This window comes from Phalacrocorax aristotelis, chromosome 8, assembly GCF_949628215.1.
Source record: "Phalacrocorax aristotelis chromosome 8, bGulAri2.1, whole genome shotgun sequence".
Lineage (NCBI taxonomy): Eukaryota > Metazoa > Chordata > Aves > Suliformes > Phalacrocoracidae > Phalacrocorax > Phalacrocorax aristotelis.
This window is the reverse complement of record NC_134283.1, coordinates 34303663-34321582: the sequence shown is the minus strand read 5'-3', so window position 1 is coordinate 34321582 and position 17920 is coordinate 34303663. Positions and strand designations below refer to the sequence as shown.

General features: G+C 39.9%; 1 protein-coding gene across 20 annotated transcripts in view; it reads right to left on the bottom strand.

Annotated features, from left to right (window-relative positions):
* The window catches only part of ANKHD1 (ankyrin repeat and KH domain containing 1), a 123032-nt gene that overhangs the window by 26402 nt on the left and 78710 nt on the right, over positions 1–17920 (bottom strand). For 18 of the 20 annotated variants that reach the window (XM_075102387.1, XM_075102388.1, XM_075102391.1 and 15 more), the window contains 6 exons: positions 14112–14855; positions 5112–5257; positions 4849–4960; positions 3862–4007; positions 2233–2375; positions 1220–1433 (listed from right to left, as the gene is read on the bottom strand). In XM_075102387.1, the coding sequence (XP_074958488.1) occupies positions 1220–1433; positions 2233–2375; positions 3862–4007; positions 4849–4960; positions 5112–5257; positions 14112–14855 (1505 nt within the window). The remainder of the gene's footprint in view (positions 1–1219; positions 1434–2232; positions 2376–3861; positions 4008–4848; positions 4961–5111; positions 5258–14111; positions 14856–17920) is intronic. The other 2 variants (XM_075102403.1, XM_075102404.1) reach the window with 1 other exon arrangement.

Genomic DNA, 17920 nt, shown 5'->3' with positions numbered 1-17920 from the left:
AGTTACACAGTATGAAATTTGTACAATATACTTCGGGTAAGACATATTATACACAGGGGAAACCAGATTTTTTATTTAGCTGCTTATATTTATTTTAGGAGCCTAACTTCAAGTAGACTCTCTCTCAAAAAAAAACCAACCCAAACCAAAACCAACCAACCCAAAGCAAACAAAAAAAAAAAAACCCAAGCCAAAAAACCAAATACTCTTGGGCTTTGATTTATACAAACCCAGGCAAACTGTTGACTAAGAACCACCAGATACCTGTCTCAACAGCAAAAAAAAGTTTACAACAGGATCTCTAGAACAGAAGAACAGATCCAAATGAAGACACAAGTGTTTCTACAAAAAATGCTCAGAAACTAGCTTTATAGGTTTTCTCTAGCCTCCCTTAGCACTAAGACTGATCTGGGCCCAACTTAGTTGCCAGGCTAGACTATTAAATAAACTTATACCAGCTGCTAACATGCCCAACTGACCATTTGAGAGCTGGCTTTTATCCATATCCCCTTTTCTCCAGCCACAGTCATTCCAGAAGCAGGCGGGGTAGACAGACACAGCAATTATTTCAGCAGCCTTAGGAGTTACCAAAAATTCCTTTGTGCTGGGGAAATCAGTCTGGCTGTCTACACAAGCTTTAAGCTTGCTTTATGGCAGGAGACACAAAGCTGTCCCAGAGTACCAAAGGATGGGACCTGTGGAGCATTTCAGAGGCACAGAAAGTCACAGTACTGAAGCCACGGGTTCTACAGCAACGTAAAAGCTTTACAAAATTTGACTGCACTACTTCTGTTGTAGACAAGAAATCTGTTCTATATGAGAATCACTATAAGTAACACTATTCTCTTCCTGCCTAGGCTTCACTCATATGTAAAAATATGTATATCTGTTTTGTTAACGAGTATCACATCAAGTTTAAACTGTAGAAGCTTCTCAGTACTAGAGAAAAAGAGTCAATCTAAGTTTCATTATGAACTCAGAAGGACCAGTCAGCTTTTCCCTAATGAAAAAAAAAACAACAATCACTGATGCGTTGTTTTTTGGGTTTGTTTTTTTTTTAAAAAAAGCAAATTTCAGAACATTTAATAAGTCCTCCGATTTAATAAGTCCTCTGAGCCCAGAGAGGCTTAAAGTAACCAGAAAATTTGAAGAAACTTGACAACTTGGAGAAGTCACCTGTTAGAAATAAGTCATAAGGAAAGGCAATTCACACACTTACCTTTGCCCTGTGCTCGACATTGGCCTTCCTGTCCAAAAGCAGACTGACCACCTCTGCTCGGCCTTGGAAACAGGCCAGGGTGAGGGCTGTATTCCGGTTCGTCTCAATTTGGGCATTAATATCAGAACCCATATCAAGCAACAGTTTCACAGCAGGTACATGGCCATTCATAGCAGCGAGCATCAGAGGAGAAATACCTAGCTTACTCCCAGTCCTAAAGGGAAAGAAACAAACTGCAGTTCCCAGAACCGGAGGAATGCTCTGGGAAACGTAAGTGTATCTAAGAGGAACAAAATGTTTTGTTGTAAGCTGGAAAGGAACATAGCCTATATAAATATAGACACTGACCTAAAATACTAGCATTTTTTGAATTGATTAGGAGAAACCATAAGATTTTGATGGTTCTACATGCGATAGACAATTGCAATTTATAAGCAAGGAAAATACATTTTAGCTTTTAGATGTTTAGATGGCTGAAGCACACATAAGAAACTACATATACTAAAAATCAAGGCTGCATCTGATTCATTCAGAAAAACATGCTTCTGGCACAGATATAGTTTTAACTTTCTCTAGTGATAGAATACACGTAAGTTTTCTTAAAACAAGTAAAGAGGAGGCTTAAGAGACATAGCTGTGTAAATTTGTTCCTCTTACTGAAAAAGACATCTTCAAACACATAGAGCTGCCCTGAGTACTTTGGCTGGTTCCTTTACCTGGTTCTGTTGGAAATAGTTTGACTTCTAGATCCCAGAATGGTGGCAAGGAGAAGGGGAAGGAATAGGTTTGCAAAACTGTAATAATCCCTTAAAATTTAGGTATAAGGAAGATGAAGTTTGTGATAGTTAAAGGCAATTTAAAAGCACTAAGCATGAACATAAAGGATAACATCAGTGTAGAAAGGCTGCAAAGGCGGTCTGAAAGCACTAGATTCCAACCTATGCCTCAGTATGTAGCCAACAACGGAGTGTCTGTGCTATACTGCAGCTCATCTGGTGTACATCATACATTACCTTGAATTAATTTCTGCCCCAGCATTGAGAAGAATCTTGATGATATTAACATAGCCACCAGATGCTGCAAGGCTTAATGGCGTATAATCAGACACATTCCTGTGTTCTTTATTTGCTCCCCGGGCCAACAGCAAATCAACAACCTGGAAAGACAGCACGCATATTAAAAGACATTGTGGCCTTTGCTATTATCCAGGAAGTGAAAGGATGTTATCATATGTTCAAATCTTCCAGTATACTACCAGTTTCCATGGTCAACAGATAAGATTCTACAGAAAAACCTCTATCCTCTTTTGCTTTACTTTTATACATGCACTGTACAGACTTAGCAACAGATGAATACTTCAGCTAATCTGTGTGGGTTGTAGCAGTGCAGCACTTGTCTTCCAGAAAGATTATTTTACCTAATCAAAAATGCAAGGCTTTAAAGTGAAGCTCTTCCTGTGAATCTTAAGTTTCCAAACAAACTCCCATAATGTCTCACACTGTTTGAGCATCTCTTTCAGAAACTCCCACAACTTTAGTTCAAATGACACTTGAGCCAAGTTTGACCATCTGTATTACATGGTGTTTCCAACAAAACACATGGTAAAAATCAGACCAACTGACGTTAATGGAACAAGCATGAGGAAGGACTTCTTTCCACTATCAGAAGGTGCTTAAGGGAAATAAAAGGGGGAAAAATTAAAACATTTCTGGTGATATACTGCACTTCAGTGTGCCTAATTTTACTTCTAACATAGGCCAGGTGATTTTCAAATAAGCCAGAAAAAAGGCTGCCTCACATGTTGCTAAGCCAAAAACATAAGAGGTAGACTCTGGCATAAGAAAAAAAATTAAAGAGGAAGAACAAAAGACTTAAGCAGTTCAATAAGTAATGCTATCACAGGCCACATTGATCTCTCCTTTTATTTGCGAGCAGCAGTTTTATTGTTAAAGATCTGCAATTCAAAAGTCAAAGTGGAAACTTCCTAATTTTGGTTGACTGTTTTAATCCTTGTAAATTCCAAAACTTACCGCTCCTGTATCTGGCACAGAGCCCTTTGCTATCTATGCTAGTATGCCCATGACTAAAGTAGGAAGGATTTAACAAATCTTATTTGGACACACATACACCAAAAAAAAAAAGGCTGAGAAAAAACTGAAACATCCTTAAAAGACTAGTATAACGTGCCCTGCATTGCATCTGCCCTGCACATTACCACTAAAACCACGTACTGCCAACACAAAATTCCAGTTTCTGTCCTTATGTGCCTGCACCAGCTGTTTTGAGAGTGGGGAGAATGCAGAGGGGAAGTATTCACTGAATGAAGTTATTCATTAAACATCTCTACCTCCCTCACAAAAGTACTTATCTTGCAAAGATACATCAACAAAAGAAGGACCACAAGTTAGAACAACCATTAGCTGACAAAACTGGGAGAGCCAGGGGAGAGAAGAACAAATTCCCTTTCCTCTTGGAAGAAGAGACTTAAATTAGCTACACTTATACAGGTTAAAAACCTTCCAGAAAAGGATGATTTATTATACCATCAATAAAACACCACACTGTATTAAAAAAAAACACTGTTCAAAAAGGTGTAACTACAAAAAACAATTCAAACCCGCTGAGGATAAGTATGTCTGTACCTCTTGGCGTCCACCAGAGCATGCCAAGGAAAGTGGAGTATCCTTTGTACGCTCAGACTGTGCTTCTATATCCCCACCTTTGTCTAGAAGAATTTCCACTACACCAACATGTCCAGCAGTTGCAGCCAGAATCAAAGGCGTAAAACCTAGTAACAAGAGGTCATGTTAAAAGCAACCTTAAGAATCTCAAAAATATTATTAAGGAGCAGAAATGAACAAAAGGGTTAATTCACAATGACTTCTATTGATCAGACATGTCTTCCTCAGACTAAGGGTTTCCTGGTGTAGGCCAGAATCTCAGACACTTTCCCAGCCCTCTTCTGACCCTGACACATCTAGGCTATGATTCCAGCCAAACACAATTCAAGGCTCTTCAAAAGAAATCTAAACAGTACTTGCACTGGTCAATTTGGATTAAGTTCCAAGCAACCCATCTCTTTAAAGAAGCCACAGCTTTCAATTCCTATTTAATAAAGATCCAACAAGTATACACATCTGCACTGCACATGTTGCTTATTTCCAGTGGTCAATGTGCGTTCCAAGGAGAGAGATATGGTGGTTTTGTTCTCTCAGCTCTAAAAGATTTGAGGTTTTACTGAACTCTGTTATTGGGAACAATATGATACACAACCTGACACCTCCTTCCCATTAGTTCTGTCAGCCAAGATTTCATGCTTGCTCCCATTAGCCACTATCTTGTATGCTAAGGTATTTTGTAGAGGGTGAATCATAAGGACAAAAGTGCTTCACATTTTGCAAGTCTGCCTAAGATACCACTCAGATGCACTTACTTTCAAAAATACAGATTGAAAGGCATGCAATATCACTGGCTTTATATGGCAAATATTTCTACATTAAGTGCAAGAATGCAGTTACATTTTTGCAAGCTTTGGTAATTTTCTGAAGCAAAAAATCCCAAATCCCAATGTGAAATTCGCTGTTTCAAGTTGTAGTTCATGGCCAAACTGTTTTACTCTTTTAGCTTACCCTTCTTGTCTCTGTGTTCAATATTGGCACCACGCGCTATCAGTACAGATACAAGTTCTTCATGACCTCCTGCACATGCAAGGGTCAGAGCAGTGTCATGATTACTTTCAGTCTTCATGGTTGGGAAGAAAAAGAAGCAGATATTCAGAAATTAAAAATACTTTAAGAGAACTTAAACATTTTTAGACAGTACTGATTTTTTTTTTTTCCTTTCAGAACTTATCAGAAAGCAAATTGACACAAAACCAATTGCAATTACTCACATGCGCATCGATGTCAACTGAAGGATACATAGGGAGCACTGACTGCGAGGGCACATTGCTTGATGCCTGTGAACAAGGCTCAGGCGTAGGGGATTCGGTAGTGTGCGAGGAGCTGGTGGAACCACTGGGCACTCTGCTATTCACAGCTGAAAAGTAACATTGTGTTATTAATCCACTCTTAGGAATGCCACATTTTATATGAAAAATACTTAGTCCCGAAAAACTGCAATGGTCTAGTATAAAAACAGTAATGGGGGGAAACAAATTAAGCGTTCCTAAAAACAAATGAGTTGGTGTCTTGCGCAAAGAAGCTTTCCGGCAGCTAAACAGTGTAAGTACCGTCTCCAAACTGTGTTAAGTTAGAAAATAATTTTATTAGTCTGTATGCATGATGAGTATGAATTATGAAGATTATTAGTTATCCTTTTCAAACTGTAACCTTCACTGTTAGAGTTCAACCATATGCTCAGTGTAAGCAGGCAAATAATTTATCACTAAAACAAACCTAACATTCAGAAATACAGTCTCATTCTGTAATTAAAAAGTTTTCACGTAAAGGTTAGTGCACACCTAGTCTCCAGAGAAGGTTTTCAAAGCAAGATGACTGGCAGCAACTTACACCATTAATTGTATCTCAGAGTTAAAACAACCCAGGATGGGTGGAAGAGAAGCAGACAGGAGGGGGCAGTCAACAACAAAACAAAACAACAAAAAAAAATGCAAGCCAAAAACTGTCTGTGCTCCCTAAAATTCATTCTGATTGATCCACAGCCTGTAAAATATTTCATCCTGAAGACCTAGCCCATCTCAAGGACACAAGGAATGCAACTTTAACGTCTTAAAAAAAAAAGAAAGGCAATTAAAAAAAAAATTAGTAATTGAGAACCAGATTTTATTCAACTAGTTTTAAATGAAGCTTTACCAGAACAACCAGAGAAATATCCCTGCACATATATATAGTGGGGCCAAGACCTCTGCCTGCCTTTGTAACCAAATGAGAGTCTGAGGAGAGCCCAAATGAATCTAAAGCTTAGCTGGCATTACTTGGCAGGAGGGTCTACAAATCTATGCACTAGCCACAAGTGCACTTCAACTATAGTAAGCTATGCTAACATAGCAACTGGATTTGACAAGTATTGTCACTGCTGGATTGCCAAATTTCTGTACTGTGCAGCCTCATTAGATGGAATACCTGGTTAGCTTTAATTATTCCAAAACACACAGTATTTCATAGTATTCCTGGAACAAGCAACTGATGGAAAAACTGTAGGTAAGAAATAAGCAGCAGCATTTTGCTTTTGTCCAAGTATTTCAAGCAATAACAAAAGTTGACAGATTAACTCAAACCTGTGTATGACTTAGAGAAAATTTTGCAAACCTTTCCCAACTCAACCTTCCCAATTCCATCGAAAAATTACACCAGCAATGACTCACAGGAAAATGGTGCAGATGGAAAAGTCTTAGAAAAAATGCTCATCATGACCACTAATACCACTAATTCAGCCTACAGAACTGCATATAGGATTATGTATGCATGACAAAGGAAACACAGACCAGAGCAAGTTTAGATGGGGCACTTCAGGTGGGTTCTGGAAACACGGTGGGGGATTTGTCATTGAAGTTTTGGGAGGTGACGGTTTTCAGTTGTATTTAAGTAAAGCAGTCTCCTTGGCGCATCGGCAAAAAACAGCATTAACATTCGGCTACACATTTAAGCAACAAAGTATTGTATCTGAATTCAGAATTGACTTTTGCTTCTTCATGTTACAACCTTCCTGAGCAAACCAGGTTTGCAGTAAAAGCTTCAAATACAGATGTTCCCACTCTTCATCTGCTTACTATGAATTACCACTTACAGCAGCAGACGAGCATTAATTAACGCAATAGTTGTTTTCTTCCTCAATGCACTCGAGCGCAAGATACTAATTGGATTTCTAAAGATTATTCCTTCCAAAATACAAGACGGCAAATCACCCTGTTAAGGATTTGTATTAAATCAAACTGATCCTTCTTCATGAAAGACACTGGCTCAATGTTTTCAGGTCTTGCAGGTAGAGATATATCTAAACACACATGCATGTTCTGTGCATACAAAGCAGGGGTGCACAGAGGGACTCCACTCAATCCAGTTTAAGGATCCTTAATGTAACATATTCAGTGTTGCTGTTAGAGGTCCACAAGTTCTCTACATTTCACTACCATTCTGTGATTCTGTGAAAATGTCCAAGTATTTATCGCATACTTTAGATTTTCATCATGTGCTTGAAACATGTGAGTGTGTGCTAAGCACTTCACGTGCACAGTAACGCTGTCAAATGTGAGAGAGAACACCAAAGGCAGTAGAAATGCAGATAAACCCTGTACTGATACCCCAAACTCTTGTTTAAAATGAAATCTAACAACAAATGGTCCTACAACACCCACTGATTAATTATCCCCCCTATAACTACTGAGTTTACAAAACTGCAGAATTTTTTGAAGTGTAATTTTCTATCTCCTTAGTGTGGCTGCCAAGGTGTCCCAATGGAGCACCAACGTAATTTGTGCTCTGTGGAGCAAAACACATTGGAGAACTTCTACCTCCAGCTTCACTGGGGCTGATTTAGCACAGCCGAAGCTACAAAACAACATATGGATTAAGTCAAAGATGACCTTGCAACAATGATCCCAACATCCCTTCACATACATTTATATGAAATTGGAGTTAACTCATGTTTTTCCAAGTCTGTTTCTAGGCTACCAACCTCGATCATGGTAGATGGGACAGCTACTGCTCTTGTGAGCCCCATCCAGGGAGACAAAGTCATCCTACCGGTGGGACACAATGGGAGCGCCACCTCTCTGCTTCTGCCTCCTGCTACCAGGAGGCGGTCCAGCTGTGCCCTCAGGGGTGGCTTCACTGGTCGGACACTGGCCCCAGGGAAGTTGAGGATGTCTTGCTGATCATTCAGCAGGTCATACTCACAGCACCGGAAGTTAACGTGCAGTCTCCCCGAGGAGCAAAACCACCATAACCAGACTGGACTTTCATCTCAATAATTGCCATTAACGCAGGAACAACCATGGCGCCGCAGCTTGGCAGTGGAGAGCAGAAGTGGCACTGCCTGTGAATCCATGGGGAAAGGCTAGCTGGAGGGCATAAAACCAACCATGGGGGATGATCACCTTCAGCACCTCTACGCCACGCTGCAGGATTTTAAGACTGGAAAAATGCACAGCTTTCACCCTTTGAGAAGACAAGGGAAAATTTTCCAACATGCAGATTGCTTCCTACTGAACAGGTGTTTTGTCTTTTCACCAAGAAGGGTACCAATAAATACACTGATAGCCAGGGATTGATTTAAAAAAAAAAAAACAACCCAAACAAAACAGAATAAATAAATTAAAAAAAAAAAACAAATAAAAATCAATTTTCACAATGTGTACCTCAGATCTTTATAAAATACCTATTTTATAACATAGGTTTTGGATGTTTCCATAGACTTCAATATTCAAGAGACTTGTATTAAAAAACTGAATTATTCTACAGATGACAAAACCCAGGTCCCCCACAATTTAAGGGCTTGCAACTTTCCAAAGGGACTTTCTTTGAACCAGCGTGAAGTCAAAGACAGGTCTCCAAAGACATGGATTACTATTTTCCAAAGTTATGAAAAGATATCACAGGAAACATGAGTAAAACAAAAGTAAGTAAGAAATTGGTATTTTAACTAAGTACAAGTCTGGAGGCATTGGCAGAACCTAGAGCAGGCAGCTCTGGATGAGATTGCAGCTGTAGTCTGAATCTGAAACAACCTAACCATTGTCATGCCGTGAGGACTGGACGTTCACAAATACTGGACTTGGATTTCAGTTCCCCTTTCCTCAAAGGAACTGGGATTTTCAGGACAAAGAAAACCCTTTTCATGGATGGTCTTTCAGCCTGTCCACACAGCTTCTAAGTAACATGTTACTGCACAGCGGCTTTTGCACATTGGTAACTGTGTCTTGTTTTATGAGTCACCATTTCTCACTCAGATTATCTTAGTCACCAGTTTTACTCCAAACAGCAATCCTAAATAAGGTAACTTAGATGTCACCTTCCAAATCATTACCTTCATATATCACAATTCTGTATAACTGATCAAAACCAGAATTTCAGAACCAAATAAAAGTTAATGAAGTTTCTCAAAGCACACCTGGAATTTCAGTATACAAATGGGAGCTCACAGGAGGACAGTCAGGCAGAAGTACACTGAGATGCCACCTCCTGACTAGAAATACCAGCTGAGCAGAACAAATAGGAATAAAAATATTACAACTAGAGACAAAACCCAGCAACAAAGAAAATAAAGTTCCTCATCTTGAATACCCTAAGACAGCAAAAAAGCCTCAATTCAGATACTACCAACTAATAAATCTACTCCAGTAAATGCATAATGTGAACTGAAATGAAACTCCAACTATGCAAGACAAGATGCTTCAAGAAACCAAATGTGTACTGAGTAACGAAAATAAGATCCATAACATCCTCTTCCAATAGAATATGTGATCCAAAATAATTTATTGCTTTCCCATTCTAAACTGCACAATGACCATATCTCTTTTGTGAACACAATTAAAATTTTGACTGTAATAAGTCACACCTTAAAGCTAGAATCACAGAATCACAGGTTGGAAGGAACCTCAGGGATCATCTAGTCCAACCTTTCTAGGAAGAGCACAGTCTAGACAAGATGGCCCAGCACCCTATCCAGATGACTCTTGAAGGTGTCCAATGTGGCTGAGTCAACCACTTCCCTGGGGAGATTATTCCAATGGTTGACTGTCCTCAATGTGAAAAATTTCCCTCTCGTGTCCAATCGGAATCTCCCCAAGAGCAACTTGTGTCCATTCCCCCTTGTCCTCTCCATGTGACTCCTTGTAAAAAGGGAGTCTCCATCTTCTTTGTAGCTACCCCTTAAGTACTGTTACATGGGGATGAGATCCCCTCTAAGCCTCCTTTTCTCAAGGCTGAACAAACCCAGCTCTCCCAGCCTATCCTCGTATGGCAGCTTCCCAGTCCTTGGATCATCTTGGTGGCCCTTCTCTGGACCCCTTCCACCCTGTCCACATCCTTTTTGTATAGTGGGGACCAGAACTGTACGCAGTACTCCAGGTGTGGCCTGACAAGCGCTGAGTAGAGTGGGATAATGACTTCTTTATCTCTGCTGGTGATGCCCTTTTTGATGCAACCCAGCATCCTGTTGGCCTTCTTGGCCGCAGCAGCACACTGTTCGCTCATGTTGAGCTTTCTGTCCACCAGGACCCCCAGGTCCCTTTCCACAGAGCTGCTCTCCAGCCAGGTGGATCCCAGTCTGTGCTGCACTCCGGGATTATGTTTTCCCAGGTGCAAGACCTTACACTTGTCCTTGCTGAACTTCATAAGGTTCTGGCTGGCCCACTCTTCCAGCCTATGGAGATCTTCCTGCAGAGCAGCTCTCCCTTCTGGAGTGTCTACTTCCCCACTCAATTTGGTGTCATCTGCAAACTTCATCAGGCTACACTTGATCCCATTATCTAGATTACTTATAAAGATATTGCATAACATTGGGCCCAATATTGATCCCTGGGAGACCCCACTTGTGACAGGTTGCCACTTGGAAAAGGAGCTATTTATCACCACCTTTTGGGTGCAGCCTGTCAGCCAGTTCCCCACCCACTGCACAGACCACTTGTCTAGGCCATAATGCATTAATTTCTCCAGGAGGAGGCTGTGGGAAACTGTATCAAAAGCCTTGGAGAAGTCCAGGTAGACAATGTCCACCGCCTGCCCCATGTCAACCAGGCAAGTCACTTTGTCATAGAAGGCCACCGGCTTTGTCAAGCACGATCTGCCCTTAGTGAAGCCATGTTGGCTTTTCCCAATCACATGCTTCATTTGACTTGTGATGGCCCTCAGGAGGATTTGTTCCACAACTTTCCCAGGGATTGAAGTAAGGCTGATGGGCCTATAGTAACCCGGATCCTCCCTTGAGCCCTTCTTTTAGATAGGGGTAACATCTGCCTTCCTCCAGTCCTCTGGGACATCCCCCGTTGTCCATGACTTCTCGAAGATTATGGAGAGTGGCCTCGCAATGACATCAGCGAGCTCGCTCAACACCCTCAGGTGGATGGCATATAGGGATCAAGCTCCTGTAATACTTCACATACTCTTATAGGATTAGTTCCAAGATGCGGAGTGGAAAGAGCTGTTCAACTTTTAGGTTTACCCCTGACTTTCCAAAGGTTACTCGGTTACTTCTGCATAGCTTTATGAAAGAGGGGAGTCAAGTACCTGTCTACCAGTGACTGACTGCCAGCAAGACTTCCAGCACTTTGCACCTTGACATCAACCATCTCAACACCTAGCAGCTGACAAATTATGCCAGCAGACCAGCAAGATAAATACTCTATTTATGTACGTTGTCAAAATTAATTTAGTCAGCAAAATAAAGATCTGAGGCTTTGTAGAAATTCAAGTTCTCCCTTAAAACTAATCCCAACTGAGGCTTTGAAAATTTGCCTCTTACATCGCCACTGGTAAGAGCAACAATAAAAGGTATTTCGGTGCAGAGGACAAAAAGCCAATTTAACATTTCAGTTTTTCTGAAGTAGACATGATATAAACTGGAATACTCAGCAGGAATAAAAGCGTTCATACCTCTTCTAAACCAAGAGTCACTCACCACCATTACTGCAGCTCCACCAGTGGTACCGTGATCAAGGGAGACAATTCATCAGCGCATCCAAGTGCAAGACGCAACTTCTCTAAGAGACAGACTTCCCACGCACCAGGCACAAGCCTCTTAATTTTATCTGGCTTCTGTAGCATGCATATAAAAGTCAGTTCTATTGCTCAAAATTTCTTTACAAAATTAAGGACTAGTGGGCCAGTTTCTGGAAAAAGGTCAAGTGTGTTTTAAATACAAATCAAAGAGTTTGGAGTATGAGTAGGTAGACTTTCAGTTTGTTTTTGAATATACATAATTTGAGATGCAGTAATGTAAATTTGGGGTTGTCCTGTGCAAGGACAGCAGTTGGACTTGATGATCCTTGTGGGTCCCTTCCAACTATATGATTCTATATAATTTACACAGTAGTCACTTTTTACACAGTCTGATTGAAGAAGTGAGCGAAATATCCAATCCTCTTCCAACAATTTGGAGGGGAGAGGGAAGTAAAAGAAATTTACAAATTTCAGAAGAAAATGTATTTCAATAAAGCAACATCAATACACTTTTGCAGGAGCCTCTGAAATTGGACAGCTAAAGTTTGAGTTGCATTTCTTTAAATATAGTTTCTAATAGTTGTAGAAGAGTGTGCCATTTGTAATGATTTTTGAAGTTAATAATTCTCATTCCTTAGCAAGAAAATGTCCTTAATTACTTAGCAAAAACAGAAAACAGTTTCAGAAAATGAAGCAATGTCTATTCAAGGTATTTTTCATTATTTTTAAGTTACAGTTTTTCTGGTTGTTTGCAGTCTTTTTTCAAGTGGCACAACTGTTGCTCTCAGCTGACTGCAGCAGTTTTTCATTGTTGGTGCACAGAATATTTTGCATGTAATACACAGCTGCTAACCATGGAAGGGTATATAATACATGGTCCTGTGCTAGATATTTTAAACTGTCAGCAACAGGAACTACTCCAAAGATTAAGCCCTTGTTGATTATGTTTTGCATTAACCATTCGAATTTTCCTCCTCACACATTCCAGTACTAAACATTGAGTAATAAAAATCAAGAATAATTCAATTGCATTTTTGTTTTAATGTTGGCTGAATACTCTGAAAAGCATTGTAAAGTGGTGAATGAAGGCATGCCCTGCCATAAAAGGGGGAACTACAACTGATTCTCTAAATACAAGAGGATTTCTTTGAATTACACTGTACAGCTGAAGGGAGCCAGTACAACACACCACACTATTCCACCAGCTATGGTTTTCCTGGAAGGTTGCAAAGTTGCAGGTAGTCTTGACTTGCGTGAGCTTGATGCAATTACCATTCTAAAAGTTCGTAGGAATGGCTGGCAAGAGGTCTTACTGCACATTTCTACAACCTCAAAATGAACTTAAGAGGACAGGACAGTGACTACAAAGGGGGATGGTGAGGAAAACATGAAAATAAGGGCTGAGGGACAGACACAAGGTACAAAGAAATGTTGAAAAAACACCAAATTAAAAAAAAAGGAAACAAAACAGTACAGACTAAACAACACTGGCTATATCCTACACACCTCCAGCAGCAAGCATCAATCCTAGTCAAATCCATGAAAAGAAATTAACCAAAATAATACCTCTTTTTCCACAAGGGGACTCACACAACCCAATGTGTGGGAACTTCCTTTCCTCTTCACTCCATTATCAACAAATGGAAGGATGTTTGGATTTTTGTTTTTCATCCAGATAACAGGACACATTTTTGCCATATGTTATATCTAACAAGCAGATATTCCTGTACAATAACCAGGGTTTAGAGGGCATTCTGAAAACACATGCCATCACAGAACTGAGTGGTTGGGAGTGGATTCCTGGTTGTGTTTAAATAGTAGCAACACCTCAAGCAGCAAAGAGAGGGACACATTTGTCCATACAAGTGACAAAATTTACCTTTTTCTAAAGATGGCTACTACATGGAAGAAAGTCACTGAGGTATAAGCCTGTGTAGAAAATTCTATGGAAGATAAACTGTCACGCTCTCAGGTTTCCTAATGGGCACTACTAATCACTCATGATAAAGCTTTTTAAAGAAGCACAGAAAAAGATGAGGCCAAAGGGGCTAAAAGGTCTCCAGTACAGGAAGTTTTGCACTTTGGAAAAAGATATTTAAAAGTCTCATGTTAGAATTGGAAGTCACTGTTAGGATTAATAGGACTAATCAGAAACTTTATTCTTAAGCAAGTATTCCCAAACTGGAAAACCCCAAGATGTTTTTGGAGGGAAGGAGAGAGAGGGAAACTGAGCACACAAATTAATGCAAAAATAGGTATATTTCTTAACCCACCTGCTATTAGGTCATCAAGAGTGTCGGTAAGCGTCTGTGCTGGAGTGGCAACCATTAATCCGTCTGGTTCTTGAACTAAGAGCCCCTGCCCAGCAATTTGCTGCTGCTGTCCTACATTTTGCTGATTCCCTAATGCTTTCTGAAGTTCAAGAGACTCTGTCCCATTATAACCTAAATTACCAGAAAAATTACATTGTGGTGCTGGCAAAGGCTGGATAGGGACAAACTCTATTTGTTCAGCAGATGGTGGAGACTGTTGTTGCTCATCATCTTTAGACAAGATCGTGTCAACCTGAGGTAACCCTGAAAAGTTATCCTCTGGCAGACCCTTATCAGCTTCCACTTCTGGGAAGACCCCTGTAAGTGGGCACTGCTGCTGCAGGGGAGGTGGTGTGTCTGTCTGACCTTTGGTCTCCAAATATTCTTTGGTAAACTGCTGTTGGGTTTTCATCTGCAACTGCCTTTCCACCTTCTGCAGCTCCTTCAATATTTTCTTCTTCTTCTGTACTTGTTCTTCTCTGTTCTTTTTAAGTTCTTCAATCTTATCCTTATTTAAAGGTTCACCTTGAATTAATTCCAATGATTTAAGTTGTGCTTTTTCAATAGCACTAATTCTCTGTCCAAGTTCATTCAGCTTGCCTTCAGTCTCTTCTACTATGCATTCCAAAGGCTGGTATGGGTGAAAAGGTGGCAGTAGGTCCTTATCTGCTACCTGCAGGGAACTTGACTTCTGCTTGGATGCACCTAAGCACATGAAAAATGTTTGAAAAAATGCCATGCTGAAGATACCCCAAACCTCCCCTCTCACCCACCAAAAAAAAAAAAAAAAAAAAAAAGAAAAAAATCTTTACAACTAACACTGCACATCTGTCAAACCACAGAAATGTAAACCCTGCACTCCATATTAAGACAAGAAAGGACAAAGCATATAGCTGGAATTTTTAATACAGATCCTATTATCCCTTTGAATACTGCTATTTTAAACTCAAGGAATAAGGAATCTTTATGGTTTCTACATACATGACAATGTATCTGGGAAGTGAAATCAGCAAGAGCAGCAAGGCAATTTAAACAATTTACTGAGTTCCCAAAGTTGTTCTGGTGTGCAGCAATTAAACTAAGACTATTTTCCAGAGGCTAACTTCCAACAGCAAGGTTACAAGCAAAAGTAGTCTGTATTTGTAAAGACTAACTCTACAGTAAAATCAGTATTTTGAACTAGTATTTCTCCAAGCTCTACAGCATTCCACCTTTACATTACAAAAAGAATCCTGCCAGTGCAGGCTTAATGTATACAAACATATTTTTAAGTTTTAGCACCTTTTTAAAAGTTCTGAGACACAATTAACAGCTTGCTCTCTCCAGGAACAAACTAGCAATTCTGCTCGCTATTAAGATTTAAAAATTATCTTCAACACAAATCTAGCGAGGAACACCAAGCCAGGCCAGTGCTTCTCTGAGTGCTCTCTGCCCTCAAGCAACCCAAAGTTGCTTTCCCAAAAGCCGCATTTGTGAAACCTCCAGTCAGATCTTGCTAATAGGAATCTATAAAGTGCTGAAATTTTAATTATTACTTCAGTGTAAGAAACTTCAATTAAAAATGTGGAAGGTTTTAGCCTGATGAAATAATCTTCTGCACTAACACTCATTTGTTATACCCAAACAGTGATATATGTAGCTTTAAAAAATAAACAAAAAAACCCCAAACCAAAACCAAAGCTAAAACAACCACCCCAAAACAACAAACCAACACTTGAATATTTACAAAGTAGACTCATACAATTAATCATTGAAAGGGGAATGAAAATTATGTACAGTTTGAACCATGGCTTAATAAAGTTACCTAAACATCACCCAGTTAAGCAAAAATCTGGATGCAAGACCTAAATCCCAGATCAGTCACTAGCTCTGGAAGGATTAAGTTTCCTGTAACACTGATTTATTTCCATCTGGGCCTTCCTTCACCAAAATACTAATTCACAAGTGACTTCACTTTGCATTGCTGTCAGAACAGGAGTCACGTACACCTCACTCTGAAATGAATTTTTTTTGAGGAACTAATTGGAAAAAAAAAAAAAGAAACGAAACGAATGGGAGAATTTTCTCTTAAAAGAGAAGGAACAAATATTAAAATAGAATTGAACCAACTCTCTGCTGAATGCTGTCACTAGACTCTCTGGAGTGAAAGCAAGCCATATCTAAATTTAAGGGAAACAACAAGAATCTTAATAACCCCAAGGAAATACCCAAGCATCCCACAAACACTGCAGACACCCTTCAGTAAGCTCTTTCTCCAGCTCAGTCCTCACGGCTGCCTTCTACAGGTCAGTAGTTCCAGCTGGAAATACATGAATACCTGAAACCTATTCCAACCACTGCTATTATTTTGTCTCTGAACCATAAGTGAGTCCCAAGACAATTTCTCAGAAGACAATAAAGAATTTGACTAAAGTCTAGTAATAATTTGCTTTGTGCTGGTGGATATTTAGCTCAAGCTTTCTATAAGCTGCTGTCTAGCTATTTGGCTTTGTAGTGTACTTAAGGTTTATACAGTTATCCTTTCGTTTTAAAAAGTGTGACTTATAAAGTATTGCAGACCACTCTTCAAAAATACATTTGCACTCACTAAAAGTCTCTGAAATGCTTGTCTATATCTTTGTTAGAAACTAATAAAAGTCAGTTGGTGTCTTTTGAAACTAAAATACACCATTGCTTAAGCAGCAGAAACACTATAGCAACCTAAAGGCAAAATAACCCTGCATTTAAGATGCGACTAAGATGAGAACTCTTTGCACTGCTCTGTTTAATGTCATTCCTAAGGTTACCGTATCTATCATTTCCATCCTAACTCAAAGCATTCCCACAACCTGGCACTCTGGACAGCTTCCACCACTCTGTAGGAAAGAAAAGCTGCAGCTCAAAGAGCACCCACATAATAAAGTGCCAATATTGTCCCTCTCAATTAAGGCCACCTGGCCTTTCCAGTGACAAGCCTGTCACAGGAAAACTTTTCCACAAGCACAAAAGAAAGTAAAGAGAAGAAGTATAGCCCTGTATTGAGACCTGGACTGAGCAAGAGGAGCCAAGGCTGGTCTCACAGCACGCAGTGCTCCCCAGACAGTAGCTCAGACCAGGAATGACTGCAGAGCCAGAGTCTCCAACCACAGCTCCCACTGGGACAGTTCCTGATGACAGGCGTTAGGAAACAAGCAAGTGAAGAGCAGGGCTCTCAGGTTACAGAAGAGGTGTGGAGATTTACTTTAATCAGCTTCTGATTAGTTAGCAGGGCCACTTTTCAGGTTCTAGAACACCCCTTCCATGCCAGAAAGTAGGTGCAACATGTAATCTTGGAGATACTGGAAGAGGACAAGGGGTAGAAGAAAGGTATGCTAAACCTGACATGCACACCTGAACCAGAACACGCACGCCTGTTCAAACCAGAGGTGGAGAAGATGCTGTCAGTAGATTAAAATCTGTAAGCACTGTAATATAAGAATATTTGAAGTATTTAAAACTAGCAGTTTCCCATTTTATCCAAATCTCTTCTACATTACAATATCCTGAAAAATACTGTGCCCATTTTAGTAAATAATTATGAACAAGACACTACTCTATACTTTCACTTTTGAAATACCTAAATGCAGTAAGACTAAAAAAATGCAACCATAGGCCAGATCATGACTACTTCAACTGAGTTTTTTGTTGTTGGGTTTTTTTTCCCCCTCCTTATTTTGTTCATTTATCTTTTTGCTGGAGCATCAATCTTTCACACAGCCAACCTACTACAAAATTAAACCTAGCGATATTAA